Consider the following 19,695-nt stretch of genomic DNA (forward strand, 5'->3'; position numbering starts at 1 on the left):
AGCTAGATTAATCAAGCCACTTCACGCAAATGACGATCTAGTCTCGTGATTGCACCTGGCCTTGACAACCGCCCCTCCCCGTAATACCCCCCTTGGAGAAAGGAAGCGCCGCTTGGTGACGCCGTCGTCCCAACGTCCTGCCATTGGACGTGCGTGGTCTGTTCTCTTGGAATCCGTCATCGGGGGTAAACGACCCTCGGCTCTTTGTCGGGTGGCCTGTTGTTCTGCTCTTGGCTCGAAGAGGGCACCAGGCAATTAGTTGGCTGGTCCATTCGAGCCAGATTCGGCATAAGGCGAGTGCAATATCGAGATGCCATGCTGCTTGCTGCTGTAGCCCGGAAGTCGGAATTTGCTATAAGTACACTCGGAGGTCTCTCGACTTCCCAGCAGGATGGGAACGGGGAGACACGCGGCAACTCCAGTCTAGTCCGGCGACAACAACTCCATCTTCTCACTCACACAGCTCGGCCCTTACAATCTTTCGTGCGCCATGGAGCTGAAGCAGTCAGAGAGCCATGGTGTAGACCATGTCGACATCACGCTGGAACCACGCCTCGACGCACCCGAGGGATCGCCTCTGCCGTGGTACAAGCAGCATGAGCTCAGGAAGCTGTACTTCATGATGGTCTTCCTCTTCCTGGGATCAACGACACTAGGCTACGACGGTAGCTTGCTGAACGGGCTTCAGACCATGCAGTCATGGCAGTCTTGTAAGTGTTGTCTTGTTCCTCTACCATATCCTGCCCAAAGGAACACTCCCTATTTCGTAACATCTAGTTGAACGTGACATTGCGACGGCGAACTGACACCTTCTCACTCAGACTTTGACCACCCGACCGGAAGCCGTCTCGGCATCTTTGGCGCCATGCCCGGCTTCGGCGGCCTCTTCGTCCTCCTCTTCGCCCCGTATATCGCCGACGGCCTCGGCCGAAAGACTGGCACCGCCATCGGATGTGTGCTCGTCGTCGCCGGCGCTCTCCTGCAGGCCTTCCCCAAAGAAGGCGCGGGCAGAGACGCAATGTACCTCATTGGCCGCTTCATCATGGGCGCGGGCTCCAACATCTCCAACGGCACGTGCCCGCTGCTCATCACCGAGGTCGCGCATCCCCAACACCGCGGCAAGGTCACGACTCTCTACAACACGCTCTGGTGTAAGAAAGCCCCATCTGGGAGGAAGAATGCGTTGCTGACATATAGAATCAGACCTCGGTTCGATCATCGCAGCCTGGACTTGTAAGTCACCCACGCCAACTTCCCCTTTGCGCACTCCCTAACAGCTTCAACAGGCTTCGGCACGCTCACACAGCAACACGGCGACATCCAATGGCGCCTGCCCACCGGGCTCCAGTGCATGATGCCCGGGATCCAGCTGCTCGCGGTGTGGTTCCTACCCGAGAGCCCGCGCTGGCTCATCAGCAAGGGCAAGGAGGAGCAGGCGAAGCGGGTGCTGATCAAGTACCACGGCAACGGCGACGAGACCGACGCGTTCGCGCACTGGGAGTTTGCCGAGATCTCGAGCACCCTCAAGCTGGAGAAGGAGGCCGCGGCGAATAGCGGGTGGATGGAGCTGGTCCGCACGCCGGGTAACCGCAAGCGCTGCGCGCTGATTATCGCGACGGCTATCTTCTCGCAGTGCTCTGGAAACGGCCTGGTTTCGTATTACTTGAGTGGTCAGTATTTATCAATGCCTCGTGGAAGTCTGAGCAGTAACTAACGACCGAGGCAGTCATTCTGAATACTATCGGTATCAAGGAGTAAGTCGCATGTTTCTCGAGAGTAGCAATAACATGCTGACGCGGTTCTTTCACAGCTCGATTACACAGTCATACATCAACGGCGGCCTCACCATCTGGTCATGGCTCGTATCGCTCACCGCCGCATTCTTCGTCGACCGAATCGGACGCCGAGTGCTGTTCCTCTTCGCAGGCATTGGCATGCTGCTTTCCTTCTCTGTGTGGACGGCGTGTAGCGCAGTCTATGCCCAGACTGAGTCATCTTCGGCTGGCATTGCTGTAGTAGCAATGATTTTCGTATTCTACGGTATGTAAGAATCAGGTGCTAGGGTGAGTTGTCTCATGCTGACAGAACCTTTTCTCAGGTGTCGCCGGCGCTGCCTGGCCTGGTCTGACCGTCTCTTACACCGTCGAGATTCTCCCCTACAACATCCGCGCCAAGGGTCTCACGCTGTGCTTCTGCTTCACGGCGCTGAGCGGTGTCTTTAACCAATGGGTCAACCCGCTTGGAATTGAACAGTTAGAATGGCGTTTCTACTTTGTTTACATTGCCATGTAAGTGTTACTTCCAATTCTGTGTTTGGTGTTCTTTGCTAATCAAGACCGTCAGCTTGGTTATTGAGGTCTTGGTCATCTATTTCTTCTTTGTGGAGACCAGAGGCCCCACACTGGAGGAGATTGCGGTGCTGTTTGACGGCAAAGACTCCGCCGCTGGGGTGGCGAGGCATGAAGCGCAAGCGCAAACTGAGAAGGTCGAGAAGAGAGAGTCGGCGTGACAAAGGTGAAGAGAGTTTGTGAAGAAGTCAAATAGGAGTTAAGGAGTCGAGTTTGGTCTTGGACTAAACGGGAGGAATAGTTGTCTTGAATGATACCAATAGCGGTGCCGCTTTATACATATAAGCAGAAGTTGTGGCCCTATTTTGTTCCATATTACGCTTGGCTATTTTGGCAACTTTTCCTGGCAACGAACAACACAATGTTAAAGAAGCTGACAAAAATTCAGGAAATAGCCCGCTAAACCTAGGCATAGAAAATCATTGTTACGGCTCTATCGCCTGTACTACCTTAATAGGTGATCTTGGTGCAAAAGCTGAGCAAAGCCGGCTAGTTGCATATATCACAAACTCCATGGTAGTATGCGATGGCCACTACTCGTCACTGCAACGAATGGAAAGGCAAAATGATTATATCCAGTTCAATTTTCAGCAGTGAGCTACCATCTATGTGACTCTACAGAACCAGACCCATACACTAGGAAACCCGAAGCACGCTATTCCACACTGATGCCGACGCCCGGGTCATCAGACCATGCCGCCGGAAGACCTCGTCAACCACCGCGAACCGCTTATTTGCAGACGGGGATGTTGATAACCTGGCCCTCCTGGAGGAGGAGCGGGTCGACGCCCTCGTTGGCGGCAAGCAGAGCGTTGACGTCAAGGCCGAGGTCACCTGCGACGATGAAGAAGGTGTCGCCCTTCTGAATGGTGTAGGTGGCGGGGCCGCCCTCGACGCAGGTGGCGGTGCCGGGCTTGGACAGGCAGGAGGTGTTGTCGGGGTTGCAGATGTGGGTGGGGACCTTGAGGACCTGGCCGAGGAGGATGAGGTTGGGGTTCTCGAGGCTGTTGAGCTTGGCAATGTCGCAGATGCCGGAGCTCAGCTTCTGGGAGATGATGGTGAGGGTGTCGCCGGAGACGACGGTGTAGTCGACGACGGGGCCCTGGGAGCAGGTGGGGGTGGCGGAAGCGGTGGCGGAGGCGGTGCCTGTGGGGGTAACCTGGGTGGGAGTAGCCTGCTGTATGGGTTGTTAGCAAAAATGCTTCTTTGAGATGCGTAGGAGAGGGCTCAAGGAGCTGTTCCCGGGAAGAGGGCGTCGACATGGCTACTTACAGGAAGAGCGGCAACGAGGCCGGCGGCGGCGAGGAGGGTGGTGAAGATGTAGGAGGTCTGCATTTTGAACGATTTGGATGGTATCAAAAAAAGATGATTAAATGAAGAGCGAGTGAATTTGGGTAAGTTGAAACGATTGTGTAGCTGGTTTAGCGAAAGACTAGATCGAAGAGCTGGATGCTGATGATGCTTCAAAAAGTCTGCTCAACACTGACGATCCCTCATCTACTTATACAACTGATTGCCGCCCCGGCCCCAAGGAGGAAAGGGGAGGAAACCAACAGCTTGGACGCTAGCATTCCAGATTCGGGAACTACCAGTTCGAATGGCCTCCGTCAATGTTGTTTGTGGGTCGCAAGGGGCTCAGGGGGGCTATGCGAGGTTGAGTTCAGATAGGTTGAAGCCATTTTCCAGACGCTGGTTTACTCCATGTCCGCGGGGAACTTGGCCACAGGGCGAGAGATGCGACGGAACCGCGTTCCTGGCTTGCTGTCACTGTGACGGCGAGCCGAGCGAAGCTGTCCCCGAGCCACGGCGCTGGGATATCGGCACTCTCGGGCATGATCAAGTTCCCAGCAGGGCGAGGTGCCCAAACTCTAAATTCTGGAGATAATGCCCCCTTTTTTGACTCGTGTTGGCTGTCAATCTGGGAATATCCTTGTCCAATCGTCCGGTGTTGTTGGAGAGTTGAGACGACGTTTCTCGAAGCTCAATCTATTCGCACTCTAAAACCCCCCTTTCACTGAGAAGAAACCGTTGCCCCCTTACGCGTTTCTTCTTGGCCATTTCAATTTGACGCTGACGGTCATGGCGATGATGATGCAGCATCTCGGGACAGTTGAATAGTCTGCTGCGAGAAGCGAAGGACCAAAGTTCACAAGTGCGTTGCGAGAGCTCACGCGGCAGAGTTATTGATTTAGCCGCCAACCTTAGACGTGGTAGACCCAAGAAGTTGGTTCTTGTTGGTCTTGACTTACATACATGTCACCAATATCACGGGACTTAATAGCCGGGGCAATCAAACAAGGTTTGAGCCTCATCAACCTGAGCCCCACCACATCGTCCGAACGCCCCAGTCTCATCTCCAACTGTAATCGGGCTGGACCCGACTCATCATCAGGCTGTTCATCAGAAGACGTCAAACAATTCCGTTCATGATTTCAATTTGGTGAAGGCACATCGTTGCCGTTTCACCGCTTCCAAAATTTGGCCGCCAATTCAACATTCGACAATGGCGAGATGAAGCAATAGAGTCACAATACCTGCTTTCAGAAGTCCTGAGTCAACCCGGGGCATTCCCGGTTCGGTTTCGGGCTGGTGAAGCACCTCCGCGTGGGGCTGGGGAAAGGTCCAGAGTCCCACCCAGCACCAAGCCACTCGGGCTGCCAATGACTCCCGGGACTTCCGATCGATTTGAAGCCTTCCAGAAACAGTGACCCTGAGGCGGTGCCCGCCAATACCGGGACATCCATCCGAACTGCATCAATACAACGGAGGAGTCTGCCAAAATGCAACCTCGTGTTGGCCCTGAAGGGATGACTGATGGACTTGGACGAGCCAAAAACGGGCTTGACTTCCAAAATCTGCAACTGTCGCCTTGGTCAGATATTGTTCTATAGTCTGAATCCAAGCATCTGGCTGTTTGTCTTTTGCCATCGAGACTTGGCATTACGCCGTTAATAAGCGTAAGGAGGACCATATACATTTTTGATCCATTCTGAGGGCATTCGGTGCGCGTGCGGCGTCTTCGGCGAGCCAAGCTTCAGTCACATGGATTACTCAACGGGAGATCTTCCAGAATCGACCAAGTCCGTCCGTGTTCGGCTATGTTCCATATGATCTGGCTCAACGGTTCTGGGAGAGCCTGGATCTGGAGTGGAGATACTTACTGAGGAAACTGATTTTTGGAGATGTCAGCTGATTTGGACAGAGTCACAGTCCAATAGCATGATCACTCAAGGAGAAGGGGGTCCATCTCCATCGGGTTGGGGCCGGTGCTTTTCATGAGGACAAAGCGTACGGGCCAGTTTGTGACTTGAGTACCGTTCCGCGGAAACGGACGAAGCCGCGCGGTTTAAGCACATAGTATCCCATCGAGTGCGAGTTGACGCCAAAAATACATGCCCGCTTTTTTCTCCAATTTCCTTGATATTAGAATTTCTAAGTGGCTAGAAAGAAGTATTAGCGTGATGTCCTGCTTGTTGATTGGCGTTCTCCGCACCTTGGCTAATTTGGCGTCAACTCGCACTCGATGGGATATGCCCCTTTTCTCTTTGGCAGTAGCCATGGGATGCGTGTCTATCTCTGCATAGATGACTTTCGTCTCATGTTATGATACCCTCAATCTGAGCTGCAGCCTCACTACCTATCACATAATATACAGTATTATATAAGCCGTATATATAGATATTAGCCTATAATATAGACCACCCTTCTAAATAGTTACTCCTATAATACACCTTTATTCCTAATAACCTATATACCTATAACTTATAAGAGTTATAAACTTAGCTCTATTAATAACTTAAATCACCCCTCTACTATAAGTTATATATAGAAAACCTATTCCTATCTTTTTTATTAATTCTTTTATTATCCTTATTTATTATATCCTCTACTAATAATAAAATTCCCCTTATAGGAGATATTCTTATATTAAGAAGTAATTAGCTTATATAATATACTTATTTTAAGTTCTATATATACTTAAGAGGTCTTTAGGACTATATTAACCTAGATATAGATAATTATACTAACCCTTTATAAGTAACTATAACCCTAAAGATCTCTAAATTTATTACTAAGTATTAAACCCTCCTAAATATAAAATACTAAAAAGAATATAATAAATAAATAAAGTAATATCTAGAGAAAGCTAAATATCTAATAGAAACTACTAAGAGTATACTAGAGAATACCTATCTAACTATAGAAACCTAAAGAAGTAAAGAGAAAGTAAATATTATTCCTAATAAATTAAGAAGATTATCCTCCCTCCTAAAATCTCTATAAATACTTTAAATCGCTATTTATAAAGATATTAAATTAGAATATAATATAGTAGTTAAAGATTATATAGTAACCTCTTTAGATTAATAAACCCTCTTAATATATTACTTTAACCTCTAAATATAAGTTAATAAAATAGTTTTAAACTTTATTTTAACTAATACTAAATTAGCTATTCTAAATAATAAAACCTAATTAGAAATAACTCTATAAATACTTATATATAAAATTAAAAGATAGCTTATACTTATTATACTTATAGTTACTAATATAGTTTATAAGAACTATCTTTATTTACTTAAAAAAGCTAATTTAAATATTAACCCCTCTACTTAATATATAAAGTAGTATTATTACTATATAGAAATAAAGAGACTTAATATCTTAGAGATCTAAAGAGAACTTATATTATAAACCTTCCTTAAAATAGTTAGATATTAACTTACTCTAGATTAAACTTATATTAAGCTTATATAGCTTATTATAAATACTAGTTTAAGGTTTCTAATATATACTTTAGAGTAATATAAGATTATCTTCTTAACTTTAGCTTATAAGTACTTACTTACTAAGAGGTCTTAAAGAGTAAATATACTATTTACTACTTTAGGAGGGAAGTCTAATAACCCCTCTAATATATATCTTAATAACTACTTATATAGAGAAGAGTATCCCTAAACCCCTAAAGCTTATAGATACCTAAAGTATACTTATAAGAGGTCTTATAGGTTCTATTAGATCTCTATAGATAATAATAAAGCTTAAGAAATCCTTTCTAAACTTAATTAAAGTAAATAAATAAATATTAAAACTATAATTATATATAAAGAATAGATCTTAAACTAAATAAGTAATACTAACTATAAAAGAAGTAGCTTATATAATAAAAGAGGCTAATAGTATAAAAACTATAGGGAAAGAAATAATTAAAATAGTAGATCTAATTAGAGATTAAACACTAAAGTCCTATCTAATATTATAGCTATAGTAATTAATTTATAAAACCTTCCTAAAGTATTTATACTAGGGATATACTTACTTAATACCTTTACCTTACTATATATCTTCTTATATAGTATAGTCTATAATAATTATAGTACTATACACTTAGTTAATAATAAATTACTATTACTAAATAACTCCTATATAAAGTCTAGCCTAAAAGATATTATAAAAGTAAATATAACTTAGATTTTAATTTCAAGCTAGGGAACTTACGTTCTTAAAGGGATTTTTAAAAGCTAAGATAGATAGATATTAAGTAACCTCATACTTAAAGATATCATTTATATCAAAAATTTTTATATTAATATTATATCTAAAAGTTAACTTAATATATAAAAGATTTAGTTTTATAGACTTAACTATACTTTATATATAAGAAACCTTACTTAAAGTATAGTTATTACTATATTAATCTAAAAGTATAATTTAATTTTCCTTAAATATAACCCCTTTTCTTTATACCCTCTTAAAAGTATACTAATAAGTTTTATATATATTATCGCTATAACCTAGCTAGTAAAAACCTCTTATAGATAAAATATATATAACTATTATAAAGATTAATTAGATAATATATACTTATAGTATTTTTATTCTAGCTATCTAAGCCCTAAAGCTTTTAAATATATAGTTAAAAATATTTAGGGGGTGAAGATATATAGCTTAATATAGATATAATATAAAATATATACTAGAACTTATATAAAGAAAGTTATCTTATATTTAAAATTAGAAAATAAAGTAATTTATCTATATTATTATATTTTCTAAGATATCTTCTATTACTCTTTTAAAATAATCTTAGGAGCCCTTTATATCCTAATTATTAAAGATAAATACTTAAGTAAGCTATAGAGGTTCTTTCTAACACACTACTCACTTAAAGAAGTCTTTATAGCATTTTTCCACTTTAAATAATAAGTTAAAAAGTAATATAAATTAGTAATTTATATTATCTATTAGGATAATAAAATAGCTATAATTACTATTAATAGTAGTATATACTATTAATACTAAGTAAAAAATAATAAAATTATACTTAAAACGCCCTTAGTAGATATAAAGGAGTTAATAAGTAGTTTAGAGTATATTAGCTAAGAGGTAATCCTAAGAGGTATTAAGATATAAAAAGAGGCTAATCTTCTCTTAGAAATATAGCTAAAATTAACTCTTATAGGGATTTATCTTTTTAACTAATCCTTATAGTAAAAAACTAATTAGAAGTCACTAAATTAAATTAAAAAAGAATAATATACTTAATACTTCTAGTAGTAAGCCTCTTTTTATATATCTATAATTAGGAGAGACCTTTAGTTATACTAAAGATAGATATATATATATAGTTATTATATATACTTACTTAAAAAGAAATAAGAAAAAAGATAAAAAAGAAAATATTATAAGGTATATCTATAGGGATATATTAGATACCTAGTTAGGTATATTAATAATATATATAACTTATATAGGATCTAAATACTTATACTTAAGAGAGTAATTATAATATATAATATATAGTTTAATAAGTTAAAGTTCTACTTAAAAGAGAATAAATATATAGTAATACTAGCTAAGATTATATATTATATTATTAAATAGAAACTAAAACTTAAGTTATTCTTAAACTTAGTACTTAAGCTTCTAAGTATATAGGAATAAGCTGATAACATAGTAGAAAATACTCTTAAAAAGTAAGAGACCTTAATTATATAGTTATAAGATATTATAATATATAAGGAGACCTAAAAAGAGCCTCTAAGAGGTCTTCCTACTCTTAAATAAACTTTAGGACCTTAAGTTATAATTAGGAGCTAAAGAGGGGAAGCTAATACACTAAATATATCTAATAATAAATCTTATAAATAAGCTAAAGAAGTTAGAAATATTTTAGAGGGGGATAATAGCACTTATATTACTCCTAATAAAAGTTAAAATAAAAATAGTAAACTTTAAGTTTAACTTAGAATATTAATACTAGATATAAATAAAAAAGAAAAAGTATTAATACTTCTTAAAGACCTTTTTAAGTTAAAAAACAGAATATATAAAGTTATAAACTAAATATATAAAATAAAANAGACCTTTTTAAGTTAAAAAACAGAATATATAAAGTTATAAACTAAATATATAAAATAAAAAGCTTAGAAGAGGCTTTAAAGAGAGCTTATAATTAGAAGGATTATAAAAAAGTAAGCTATTTAAGCTAATATAATTAATAACCTTTAGAATAATTTAAAGACTTTATTTTATTNTAAGCTATTTAAGCTAATATAATTAATAACCTTTAGAATAATTTAAAGACTTTATTTTATTTATTAATAATATCTTAAGGACTTATTCTAATATAACTAATAAGAAAAATAAGTTAAAATAGCTATTCTCTAAGATTAAATATTAAGAAAAAGTCCTCCCTATTAAGGATTAATATACTTAAGAGGCCTTCTTTATAATATTTATACTAAATATAAAGAAGGTAGTAAAAAAAGGTTCTTCTAAGTATATAATACTTTACTTATATATATAGAGTTATATTAGAAGTTAGAAATAGAAGTATAATAATAAGGATTTAGAATAAGATATATATATATTTAAGCTCTAATTACCTCCCTAAAGCTAAAAAGAACTTCTAATACTTCTAAAATATCTATATAAATACTTTATAGAAGTAGTAAAATTTAAGATTAAGAAACTATAAGAAAAAGGGATATAGTAAGAAATTAACTAATAATCTATATAATTAAGACCCCTACCCTTAAAGTAGGTATTTATATATAAGGTTAATATAAATAGTAATCTAAAGTATTTTAAAACTAGGATCTATATATAAAGAAACCTCTAGAAAAAGAGTACCCTAAAAAATATATATATAATAACTCTTACTATAAAAACTTTTTATATTATAATAGCTTTAGCTACTTAGTTTAATCTTAAAGTATAGTAATTTAATATAGATAATACTTTCCTAAATATAGAGAGGGATCTAAATAGACCTCTAATCTACTATTAACTCCTAGAAAGTTTTAAATATAAAAGAAGGTATATAAAACTTAATAAAGCTTTATATAGCTTTAGAGATATACTACTCCTCTAGTATAAATATTTCTTAATAACTCTAAAGAAACTAAAACTTACCTTAAACCTAAAAGAGGTATATCTCTTTTAAGATCTTAAATATTAAGTCTTAGTTTTATTCTATATAAATAATATATTTATTTTATACTACTAAGATCACTCCTCTAAAGTAAAATAAATTATTAATAAACTAAAAGCTAAATATAAACTTAAGGACTAAAGTACTATTAAGTATTATCTTAAAATCTAAATAATTAGAGATTATATAGTTTAAAAGGTCTATTTAATATATAACTTATATATTAAAAAGGTTATTAAGTATTTTAATCTTTAAAAAGGAATATATCTTATAACTCTATTACCTCTTAAGGAACTTAAGAAGAATAAGGAATAAGCTTCTCTTATATATATAAAAGAGTATTAAGAGAAAATTAGTTCTATATTTTATTTAGTAATAATAATATACCTAAATATAGCTTTTATAGCTATATATCTCTTATAGTTTCTTATAAACCTTTTATTAGCCTATATAGTAATAGTTAACTAGATAATCTAATACCTCTATATAATATATTTCCTTACTCTTTACTTTAGAAATATAGGGGGTATATAAGCTCTCTAGATTATAAGTAATACCTCGTTCACTAATAATAAAGAAATATAAAGATTAGCCTAAAGATATATTATATTCCTCTTTAGAGGCGTAATATATTAGAAAGCTATATATTAAAACACTATTATAACGTTTATAATAGAAGTAGAGCTTCTAAACTTTAAAAATATTATAAAAGAAATAATAGCACTTAAAAAACTCTTTTATAATATAATATTAAATATAGGAAAAGATACCTAGAAGATTAACTATAATAATTAATAGATAATCTAACTTATAGTTAGTAATAGAGAATATATCGCAATATATCTCTACTATATAGATATCTAGAATATATAGTTATAATAGGAGTTCTAAAAAAGTAGTTTTAATATAACTTATATACTTATAGACTTAATACCTACTAATAGTCTTATAAAAAACCTTTCTAGAGGTAAGTTTAAATATTTTTATATACTACTAAACCTAGTAAATATATATATATTTATTATAAGAAATATAAAATAGGAATAATAAGAAATAAAATAATATAGTAATTAGAAAGTCTATATTTAGCCTTATAGCTAAGAAATCTAATTTAGTTTATAAGAGCTTAAAAATAAGTCTAAAAAGCCTAAAGATAAATATTATCTTAAGCTAAAGCTTTAAATATATATAAAAACCCCCTAAACCTAATAATAAAGTTTAGCCTTAATAAGTATAAGAAGTAATAATAAATATATCTAACTAGCTCTACTAATATTAAGCTAAAGTAGCTATAAAGAGTCTATTAGCTATAATAGAACTAAAAGGGACTTCTTATTTACTATTAAATAGAGAGAAAATAGTAGGTATAGTATTAAGAGTAGTAAGTATAATAGGAGGGGTAATAAGCGTAATAAGTATAATAGGAGCTAGAGGAGGAGTAAGTATAGGGGTAGGAGTAGCTAGAGGTATAGAAGTAAGTATAATAAAGGTAGAGGTCTTAGTAATACTACTTTAGGTAAAAGTGAAGGTATACTAGATATTAGCTCTCTAGTAATTAAGATCCTATATTTAAAGTTAGTAAAGAATTAAAAAATACTTCTAAAATATAAAAAACACCTCTAAAATTAAGAAATACTTCTAAAAAAGTATTATACTTATAGCTTAGTTTATAAAGTTAGATTTTATAACCTCTTAGAAGTAGTAAGTAAAAGGTATTATAATAAGTACTAGAGGGATATAAAGATAGCTATAAGAGGTAGAAGTATATAAGATATATTAATTCTTTTTATAATACTTTATACTAAAGGTACTAATAAGAGTAAATATAAGGTTATAATAGTAACCTTAAGTTTTACCTATAAGAGTAGACTTAAAGTACTCCTTATAAGGGACCTTATAGTAGAGAGGTCCTTAAGGAGCTATTTCTAAATAATTAATATAATACTTCTAATAACTAAAATACTTTAGATAATATATATATAGGGTATTATACTTACCTTTATCTTTAACCTCCTTAATAGTAGGATAGGGGGGATAAAGGGGGGGAGGTATAAAGGGGCTAGAGGGTATAGCAGGCTCCTTATTATTATTATTATTATTAGAAATAGGGGGGAGGCTATTAGTAGTAGTAGTAATAGTATTAGTAATAACCTTCTCACACTTATATACCTTATATATATAAATAGTAACTTTCTTCTTAAAGATAAATATTATAAATTTTATCTATTAAATAATTAATAAAAGTTCTAATAATTATATTAAGTAATCTAATAATTATTTTAATAATATATAAATATTATAGTAAGTAATTTAGGATTTTTAAAAACTTACCTTTATAAACTATAGGTAGTTTAAAGAAGAAAAATTTAATTATAAGAGGGTATAAGAGGTTTTATTTATCTCTACTATTTATATTTAATAACTTATACTAATTATATTAAGAAATTTTATTAATTCTAAGTATATTTATAACCTATCTTAATAACTAAGTAACCCTATTAAGTACTTTTACGTTCTATAAATATAACTATAAACATTATTTTTATTTATCTATTTACTTTATTACTTTAAAAGCTATTTTTATATATTTTATATAATAAATTTAGATAGGTTTTAGGTATATAGTAATAAGGAATAGGTTTTTTAGCTATCTATAATATCTAAAGGGGTATATTATAATACCCTCAATCTAAGCTATAGCCTCACTACCTATCATATAACATATAGTATTATATAAGCTATATATATAGATATTAGCCTATAATATAGACTACCCTTTTGAATAGTTACTCCTATAATACACCTTTATTCCTGATGACCTGCGCGCCTATAACTCGCAAGATCTCATAGGATCTTTCGGAGATGATTCCTAGGACTGGTGACGCTCGCGTTCCTCTTTCGTCTGCAGGACTGCGATTGCAAGCGAATTGCGAGATCTAGCATGAACTTCCCACACGATGGTGCTGTATAACATCACTAAGTCCCGAAACCTTACGCAAAGGCGTAACACTGCTTCACAACTTAAGGCCTACAACAAGGACATCATGAGAGCAGCCAACTACCTGTTTCGGGAGTTCAATGTTGATGGTTTGTGGATAGTACCTTATCCGGGGGCATCATGACAGCGGGGTCCAAGCCGGAAGACGGCATAATCGATGCCGTTGACTACGAATGACTCGCTTCATCATCGAGCTTGGAGGGGAATGGCTGGCATGTCAATCACCGGCAACCGGTGCCGGAATTAATACCCGGCGCGTTTGTTGACCCCTACTCATTTTGGTGATGGATCTGGAGAGCCTCAACATCGTTGCGTTGCACATATAATTACTCACTCAGAGAAACCGCTCCCCTTCAAGCTTGTGTAAAGAGCCAAAACCCTCCAAGTACGATGTGAACTGTATAAAGAGAAAACACTGTAAGTATTTCGATGGAAATAGTTCTCGTACTGTGGTTGTTGACGGCACGATGCTTACTTCACTGCTGGTTCAGCACATGATACATTTTCTTTCCATAGAACTCTGGCAATCGTGATTCAGTTCAAGTCCCGTGATATGGAACTTTGGATTTCGGGCTGGGTAGTCTATGCCTGCCTTTGAGAAATACACGATGAGATGTTGAATTTGCCCGTGAGATTCTCGTCAAATTTCACTGTGAACATATGACGTTGTTGTTTGACGATACGCGCTATCCGTGCGAATAACCTCATGGCGGCTCAGCGGCCGGAGATTTCTTTTCTATCCGACATTGAGATCAGCTAGAAAGATATCATCTAGTAGTTTTGGACCATAGGATCATGGCCCGTTGTTTCTCCGCACGAAGCTGGAGACGATCCCCAGATTGGAACATTCCCCGCCTCCGCACTTAAGCGCCCCAGCTCAACCCCAACCGACGACTTGCGCACCAATCACAACTCGATCAGCAACCAGGTTCGGGAGTTAGAAGGGCAATCATTTGTGCGCAAGTGGAAAGACTTGGCAACTGCGTAACACTTCTTAGAACCGGTGGGATGATGTTGCGTCGCGCGGTGGAGTGTACGGATCGCGAACCGCTCGGGAACTCGTCGATGGAGGCAGGAAATGGCTTGATATCTGATCAAGATATATATAATGCTTCTTGCATGGTCTCATTTGTTTCACATGATTGATGGGCAAGCTCAACGCGCTGATCGCAGTCTACAATCACGATGAAGCTTCTTCAGCTGGCGTCCACCGTCCTCGCCGCCACCATGGCGGTGGCTCAGACTTTCAACAACCCCGTGATCTACGAGGACCTCGCCGATCTCGAAGTCATCCGCGTCGGCGATACCTACTACTACACGGCCTCGACAATGCACTACTCGCCTGGCGCACCCGTTTTGAAAAGCTACGACCTCATCAACTGGGAGTTCATCGGACACTCCGTACCCGAGCTCACTTTCGGCGAGAAGTATTACCTGAACAGCACCGAAAGGGCCTACGTCGGCGGCATATGGGCAAGCTCTCTCCAGTACCGCGAGAGTAACGGATTGTTCTACTGGTGTGGATGCATCGACTTCAGCAAGACGTACATCTTCACTGCGTCGGATCCCGCCGGCGAGTGGCAGAGCCACCCACCGCTGGATGAGTGCTTCTACGATCTTGGAGTTCTTGTAGACGATGACGATACGATGTATATCGCATATGGAAAGTACAACATCAGCGTCGCTCAGATGTCTGCAGATGGCTTAAAACCTGTCCGACAAGAGGTCAGTTACCGTGTTGTGTTCGATGAGCATGTTATTAACTATGTGTAGGAGGTATGGACCGATTCCACGCGCTATTTGGAAGGATCCAGATTCTATCATATCAATGACAGCTACTACATTTGGGTGACTAAACCTGCAGACGAGCAGCATGTTTTGAAGGCCGACAATCCTTGGGGGCCGTACACAAACAACACCGTTCTCGAACGAATGGCTTCTCCAATTCCCAACTCGGGAGTACCTCATCAGGGCGGTATTGTCGATACTCCTGCAGGCGATTGGTTCTATATGGGCTTCCTTGACGCCTACCCAACTGGTCGCATTCCCGTTCTGGCTCCGCTTTCATGGGACGAAGAGGGCTGGCCTCACATTGTGACTGACGAGGCCGGAGGATGGGGAAAGACTTACCCCTTGCCTGTGACTACAGACAAGACTATCAAGCCAGTAGGAGAAGTTTTGGACAGCTTCGATGGATCCAAACTCGGGCCAGAGTGGGAGTGGAACCATAACCCCGACAACGCTGCTTGGGAGCTTGGAACTGACGGCCTCGCACTACACACGGCGACGGTTACGTACGACCTGTACTCGGCCCGCAACACTCTCACGCACCGAATTTTGGGACCCAAGAGCAGTGGTACTTTCCGCCTTAACCTAGCCAACATGGCGGACGGTGACATCACTGGCGTCTCGATCTTGAGGGATGAGTCGGCTTACATCGGTCTTCAAAAAGAGGGTGACTCTCTCAAGCTGTTCGCCGTTCACGACATCCTGGCTCCCGAAAGTACAGGATGGCAGACTACGTCGAATGGCACCGTCGTAGCCACTGCGGAAATCGATCTGACGACGATTGCAAATGGAGCTGGAGATATCTGGCTGAGGGCTACGGCTGATATTACGCCCTCCTTCTGGGTGGCGGAGAACACCAACGCTGCGCAGTTCTCGTACAGCACGGATGGAGAGACATTTACTCAGCTGGGAGACAGCTGGCATCTGCACAACCGCTGGCAATACTTCATGGCCTTCAGATTCGCGGTGCTGAACTTTGCGACCCAGTCTCTGGGTGGTTCTGTCCTTGTAAAGGAATTCAGTTTGAAGTCGGTTGAGTAAAACTCCAACGTACTCTCAAAGCAGTCAAGAATCGATTGTACGCGTCTCTCTTTCGTTACACCACAAGATCACATGGACACATTTTGTAAAATCTATGACTATTGAATTCAGGTCCCTTTCTCAGGAACGAGTCAATTGCTAGACCGGAATCATCATGTTGTGCATGTGCGAAAACTTTTAAAGATTAGAACTTCCCGACGGAACGTTTGTCCTTTGAAAATAAAAAAGGGCCAAGCGCGATTGAAACTCGTAGTATGATGTTTTCGTATTGTCTAGGATTTATGTGTGTGCTGCACGGCCACTTGGAATATTGATTTATTTTCAAGAAATGACCGGCGTCGTTCGGTTGTCATATTTGACAAAGACAGTACTGTGATGCTAATTGCGGTCAAGATGTTCCCTGGTGGAGCTTTCAAATGAAGACTTGATGACGTGACCAACCTACAGATCAAACCCTTGGTAGCTTCCTCGGATTTCTTTTCTAATACGCCTCTGAGAAATCTATAGCGGAGCATGTCGGAGAATCAAACTTATCTGAAAAAGATTCCAGGAGATGCCAGATCAACAGAGGCTGACGGGCCTGTAGTTAACGTTGAGCGGCTTCATGCGTGCCTGGTTGGGTATCGCCAACCATACAAACAGCGAACTCAAGCCCAACGGACGGGTTGACCGACTTATGCTGTATCGAACAACGTAAGCTGAGACAAGATTTGTGCAAACTTAATTAGATTGCTGGAGAGGCATCTGCTTTTCTTTTCCGCATCTCTCGGATATCTCGCATTTGCCCATTCTCACATCAACGCGGTCGCTAAGACACCCCATGTTCCAGAATAACAGGGTCACAGGGTCCGCTACTCATGAAATACGGACTATTGCAGATAGAAAGTCGCCGGGTAGTCTGGTAGTCTTCTATAAAAATCTCAGTCTGTCTCTCTCACTTATGCCATCTTCTTTCCGTCGACCATCCCTTTTCCATCTTCTATCCACCTGACAACTCAAGACTCTTCACCCTCCGATTCAACATGAAGTCCCTCGTTCTCCTTGTTCTCGCTGCCACTTCAGTATTCGGCGCAGCCGTTTCTCCTCGTGCCGATGGAGAGGTGGACTGGGCCCTCGTCAAGCGTCAAGACCTTTGCTCTACTTGCGTTCGCGCCAATGCTTGCAACAACAGCAACAGAGCGTTCTGTGCCGGCCAAGGCTGCTGCAATTAGAGAATGACCTAGGTAAGCTCTATCTTAGGAAGCAAATTTCGTTCAAATTGACATTTATTGATCAAAATCGACGCTAACAACATTGTGAAGGAATTTCTTGATCGTTGAGGTGGACTCAGGGCCAACTTGGGAGTTGCGCGCGTCGACTTGCCATGGATATGTAGATAAGACAATAAACTTCTATATCACAGTCATCCACCAAAAATGTTGAAGTCACTCATGCTGAAACGTTCATCTGACAGGGGTTAGATGAAGATCGTTGCACAGTGACACCTGATAATCGCCCGGAAACCTGAATTGCGACTACGCCGTATTGCAGGTATCCTCAGCGCAAGCCTGTCGACCTTCTAGCCACATAACAGCAGAGAAACACACCATTCAAAGCCAGACACGACTTTTTGAGTAGGTCCATAAGAGAATGACATGATGGAAGTCATGGCATGCTTGCAGAGTATTAATTCCGCGGAGCTTTTATTAGTACATCGGTATTCACCGCAGAGACTTTTGACCGCAGACGACGACTGTGCCAAACGTTGCCCCTGTCTCGAGCATTTCATTCTCAAAGCGCTCGTCCAAACGATCAAAGATGGACTCTGGGAGTTGAAGGCTCATTGCTATTGAATACTGTTAGTAACTGGTCATTGTCCGGTTGCCATTCTATTCAGGCAATGTCATAAGCTCGTACCTTTTGCCGCCCCAATGACTGTTGGAGTCGTCAATTTGAAAGGTTCGATAGACAGTTGTCGAAGGGTGTCATTCGAAATTCTCTTTCCTGCGGGGATCTCGAGGCGTTGCAGTGTCACGTTCTTCAGCCCGGCCTTTGTGAATGATTCATCCAACTTGGAGCTGAAACGACCTCCCATACCACCCGCTTCGAAAACGGCTTCAAAGAGTTGAAGAATCTCGTTAAATGCAGAGGGATGCTCGGTGCGACCTGCTGAAAGATCCATCTCTTGGATCTGAAGCCAACCTCCCGGCGCAAGTGTTTCTGAGGTCCAGTTAAGTAAAGCTGCAACATTAATGCACCATCAAGACCTACCTGCTAGGTTGGAGACTACACGATCGGCACCTGCTTTTCCGCATCCTGGTAGGACGAAACGAACATGGGTGAAGTTGAAGGTCCCGGCTAAGTCAGGCGAGGGCCGTTCACATGCGTCTCCGGTCGTGTAGCGAATGTTGCCGTCGGGAGACTCAGGGAGGAAGGAAGGCATGTAATCGAGACCGACAAGTTGTGCAGATGGCGCAAGCTCTTGTCTGAGATCTCTCAAAAGGATTCCTAGATCGCCTGGTTAGAATGATTACACGGAGAAGTTTGAACCAGGCGGTCGGGACTTACCATCAGCACAGCCGACGTCGAGTACCTTCAGAGACGGATCACTGAGATCTACCGGTGCGAAGACAATCTTGTTATCCAGACAGCCTTGGAACCATTGGTGCTGTTTTCGAAGGCGTTCAATCTCGCGCTTCGTTTCGCGAAGAAGGTATTCTGGGTCTTGCTGGTCTGACATGGTGGAGAGTTAGTTGCTTTATTGCTTGCTTCACCTTGAAGGCTTCAATCCACCCTGCATGCAGCACCAGAGAACACTGTAGTACTTATACACAAATCAATCAAAGGTCTTGTCACGCCTTTTGCCATCAAATTTTAACTCGTCCTGCGAGATCCGCAAGACCGAGCTCACCTGTCGGAAACATTTCAAACACCAGACGAAAAGTCTCCGAGCCCCAGTGTTTGGTCAGATCGTGGCGTCGCAAGCGAGATCTTCAACCTTGCCATGATCTGGAGCAGTTACATTACACAGTGTAATAATTCAGAAAGGCTTGCTGCATTTTAATTTAGAAACTTGAACTTTAGCCCGCCTTGAACAGCCTCAG

At 39.7% G+C, this 19,695-nt stretch overlaps 4 protein-coding genes across 4 annotated transcripts; 2 read left to right on the top strand and 2 right to left on the bottom strand.

Annotated features, from left to right (window-relative positions):
• Positions 1 to 490: 490 nt before the first annotated feature.
• On the top strand, positions 491 to 2,509 carry GCG54_00005041 (Lactose permease; the record flags this gene model as incomplete). Its single annotated transcript, XM_045405074.1, has 8 exons — positions 491 to 710; positions 822 to 1,151; positions 1,204 to 1,233; positions 1,287 to 1,670; positions 1,727 to 1,754; positions 1,811 to 2,040; positions 2,099 to 2,288; positions 2,344 to 2,509. 8 exons carry the CDS (start codon positions 491 to 493, stop codon positions 2,507 to 2,509), a joined length of 1,578 nt encoding a protein of 525 aa, XP_045264838.1.
• A 569-nt stretch (positions 2,510 to 3,078) lies between these two features.
• GCG54_00005042 (Intracellular hyphae protein 1) lies at positions 3,079 to 3,683 on the bottom strand (the record flags this gene model as incomplete). Its single annotated transcript, XM_045405075.1, has 2 exons — positions 3,079 to 3,525; positions 3,621 to 3,683. The coding sequence occupies 2 exons, from the start codon at positions 3,681 to 3,683 to the stop codon at positions 3,079 to 3,081; spliced, it is 510 nt and encodes a 169-aa protein (XP_045264839.1).
• An 11,285-nt stretch (positions 3,684 to 14,968) lies between these two features.
• On the top strand, positions 14,969 to 16,612 carry GCG54_00005043 (uncharacterized protein; the record flags this gene model as incomplete). Its single annotated transcript, XM_045405076.1, has 2 exons — positions 14,969 to 15,508; positions 15,557 to 16,612. 2 exons carry the CDS (start codon positions 14,969 to 14,971, stop codon positions 16,610 to 16,612), a joined length of 1,596 nt encoding a protein of 531 aa, XP_045264840.1.
• A 1,700-nt stretch (positions 16,613 to 18,312) lies between these two features.
• Positions 18,313 to 19,331, bottom strand: GCG54_00005044 (uncharacterized protein; the record flags this gene model as incomplete). The annotated part of the gene is made up of 4 exons (XM_045405077.1): positions 18,313 to 18,437; positions 18,509 to 18,811; positions 18,863 to 19,108; positions 19,160 to 19,331. The coding sequence occupies 4 exons, from the start codon at positions 19,329 to 19,331 to the stop codon at positions 18,313 to 18,315; spliced, it is 846 nt and encodes a 281-aa protein (XP_045264841.1).
• Between the last annotated feature and the right edge of the window lie 364 nt (positions 19,332 to 19,695).

The sequence above is a fragment of the Colletotrichum gloeosporioides genome, assembly GCF_011800055.1.
Source record: "Colletotrichum gloeosporioides strain Lc1 chromosome Unknown consensus_40, whole genome shotgun sequence".
Taxonomy (NCBI): Eukaryota; Fungi; Ascomycota; class Sordariomycetes; order Glomerellales; family Glomerellaceae; genus Colletotrichum; species Colletotrichum gloeosporioides.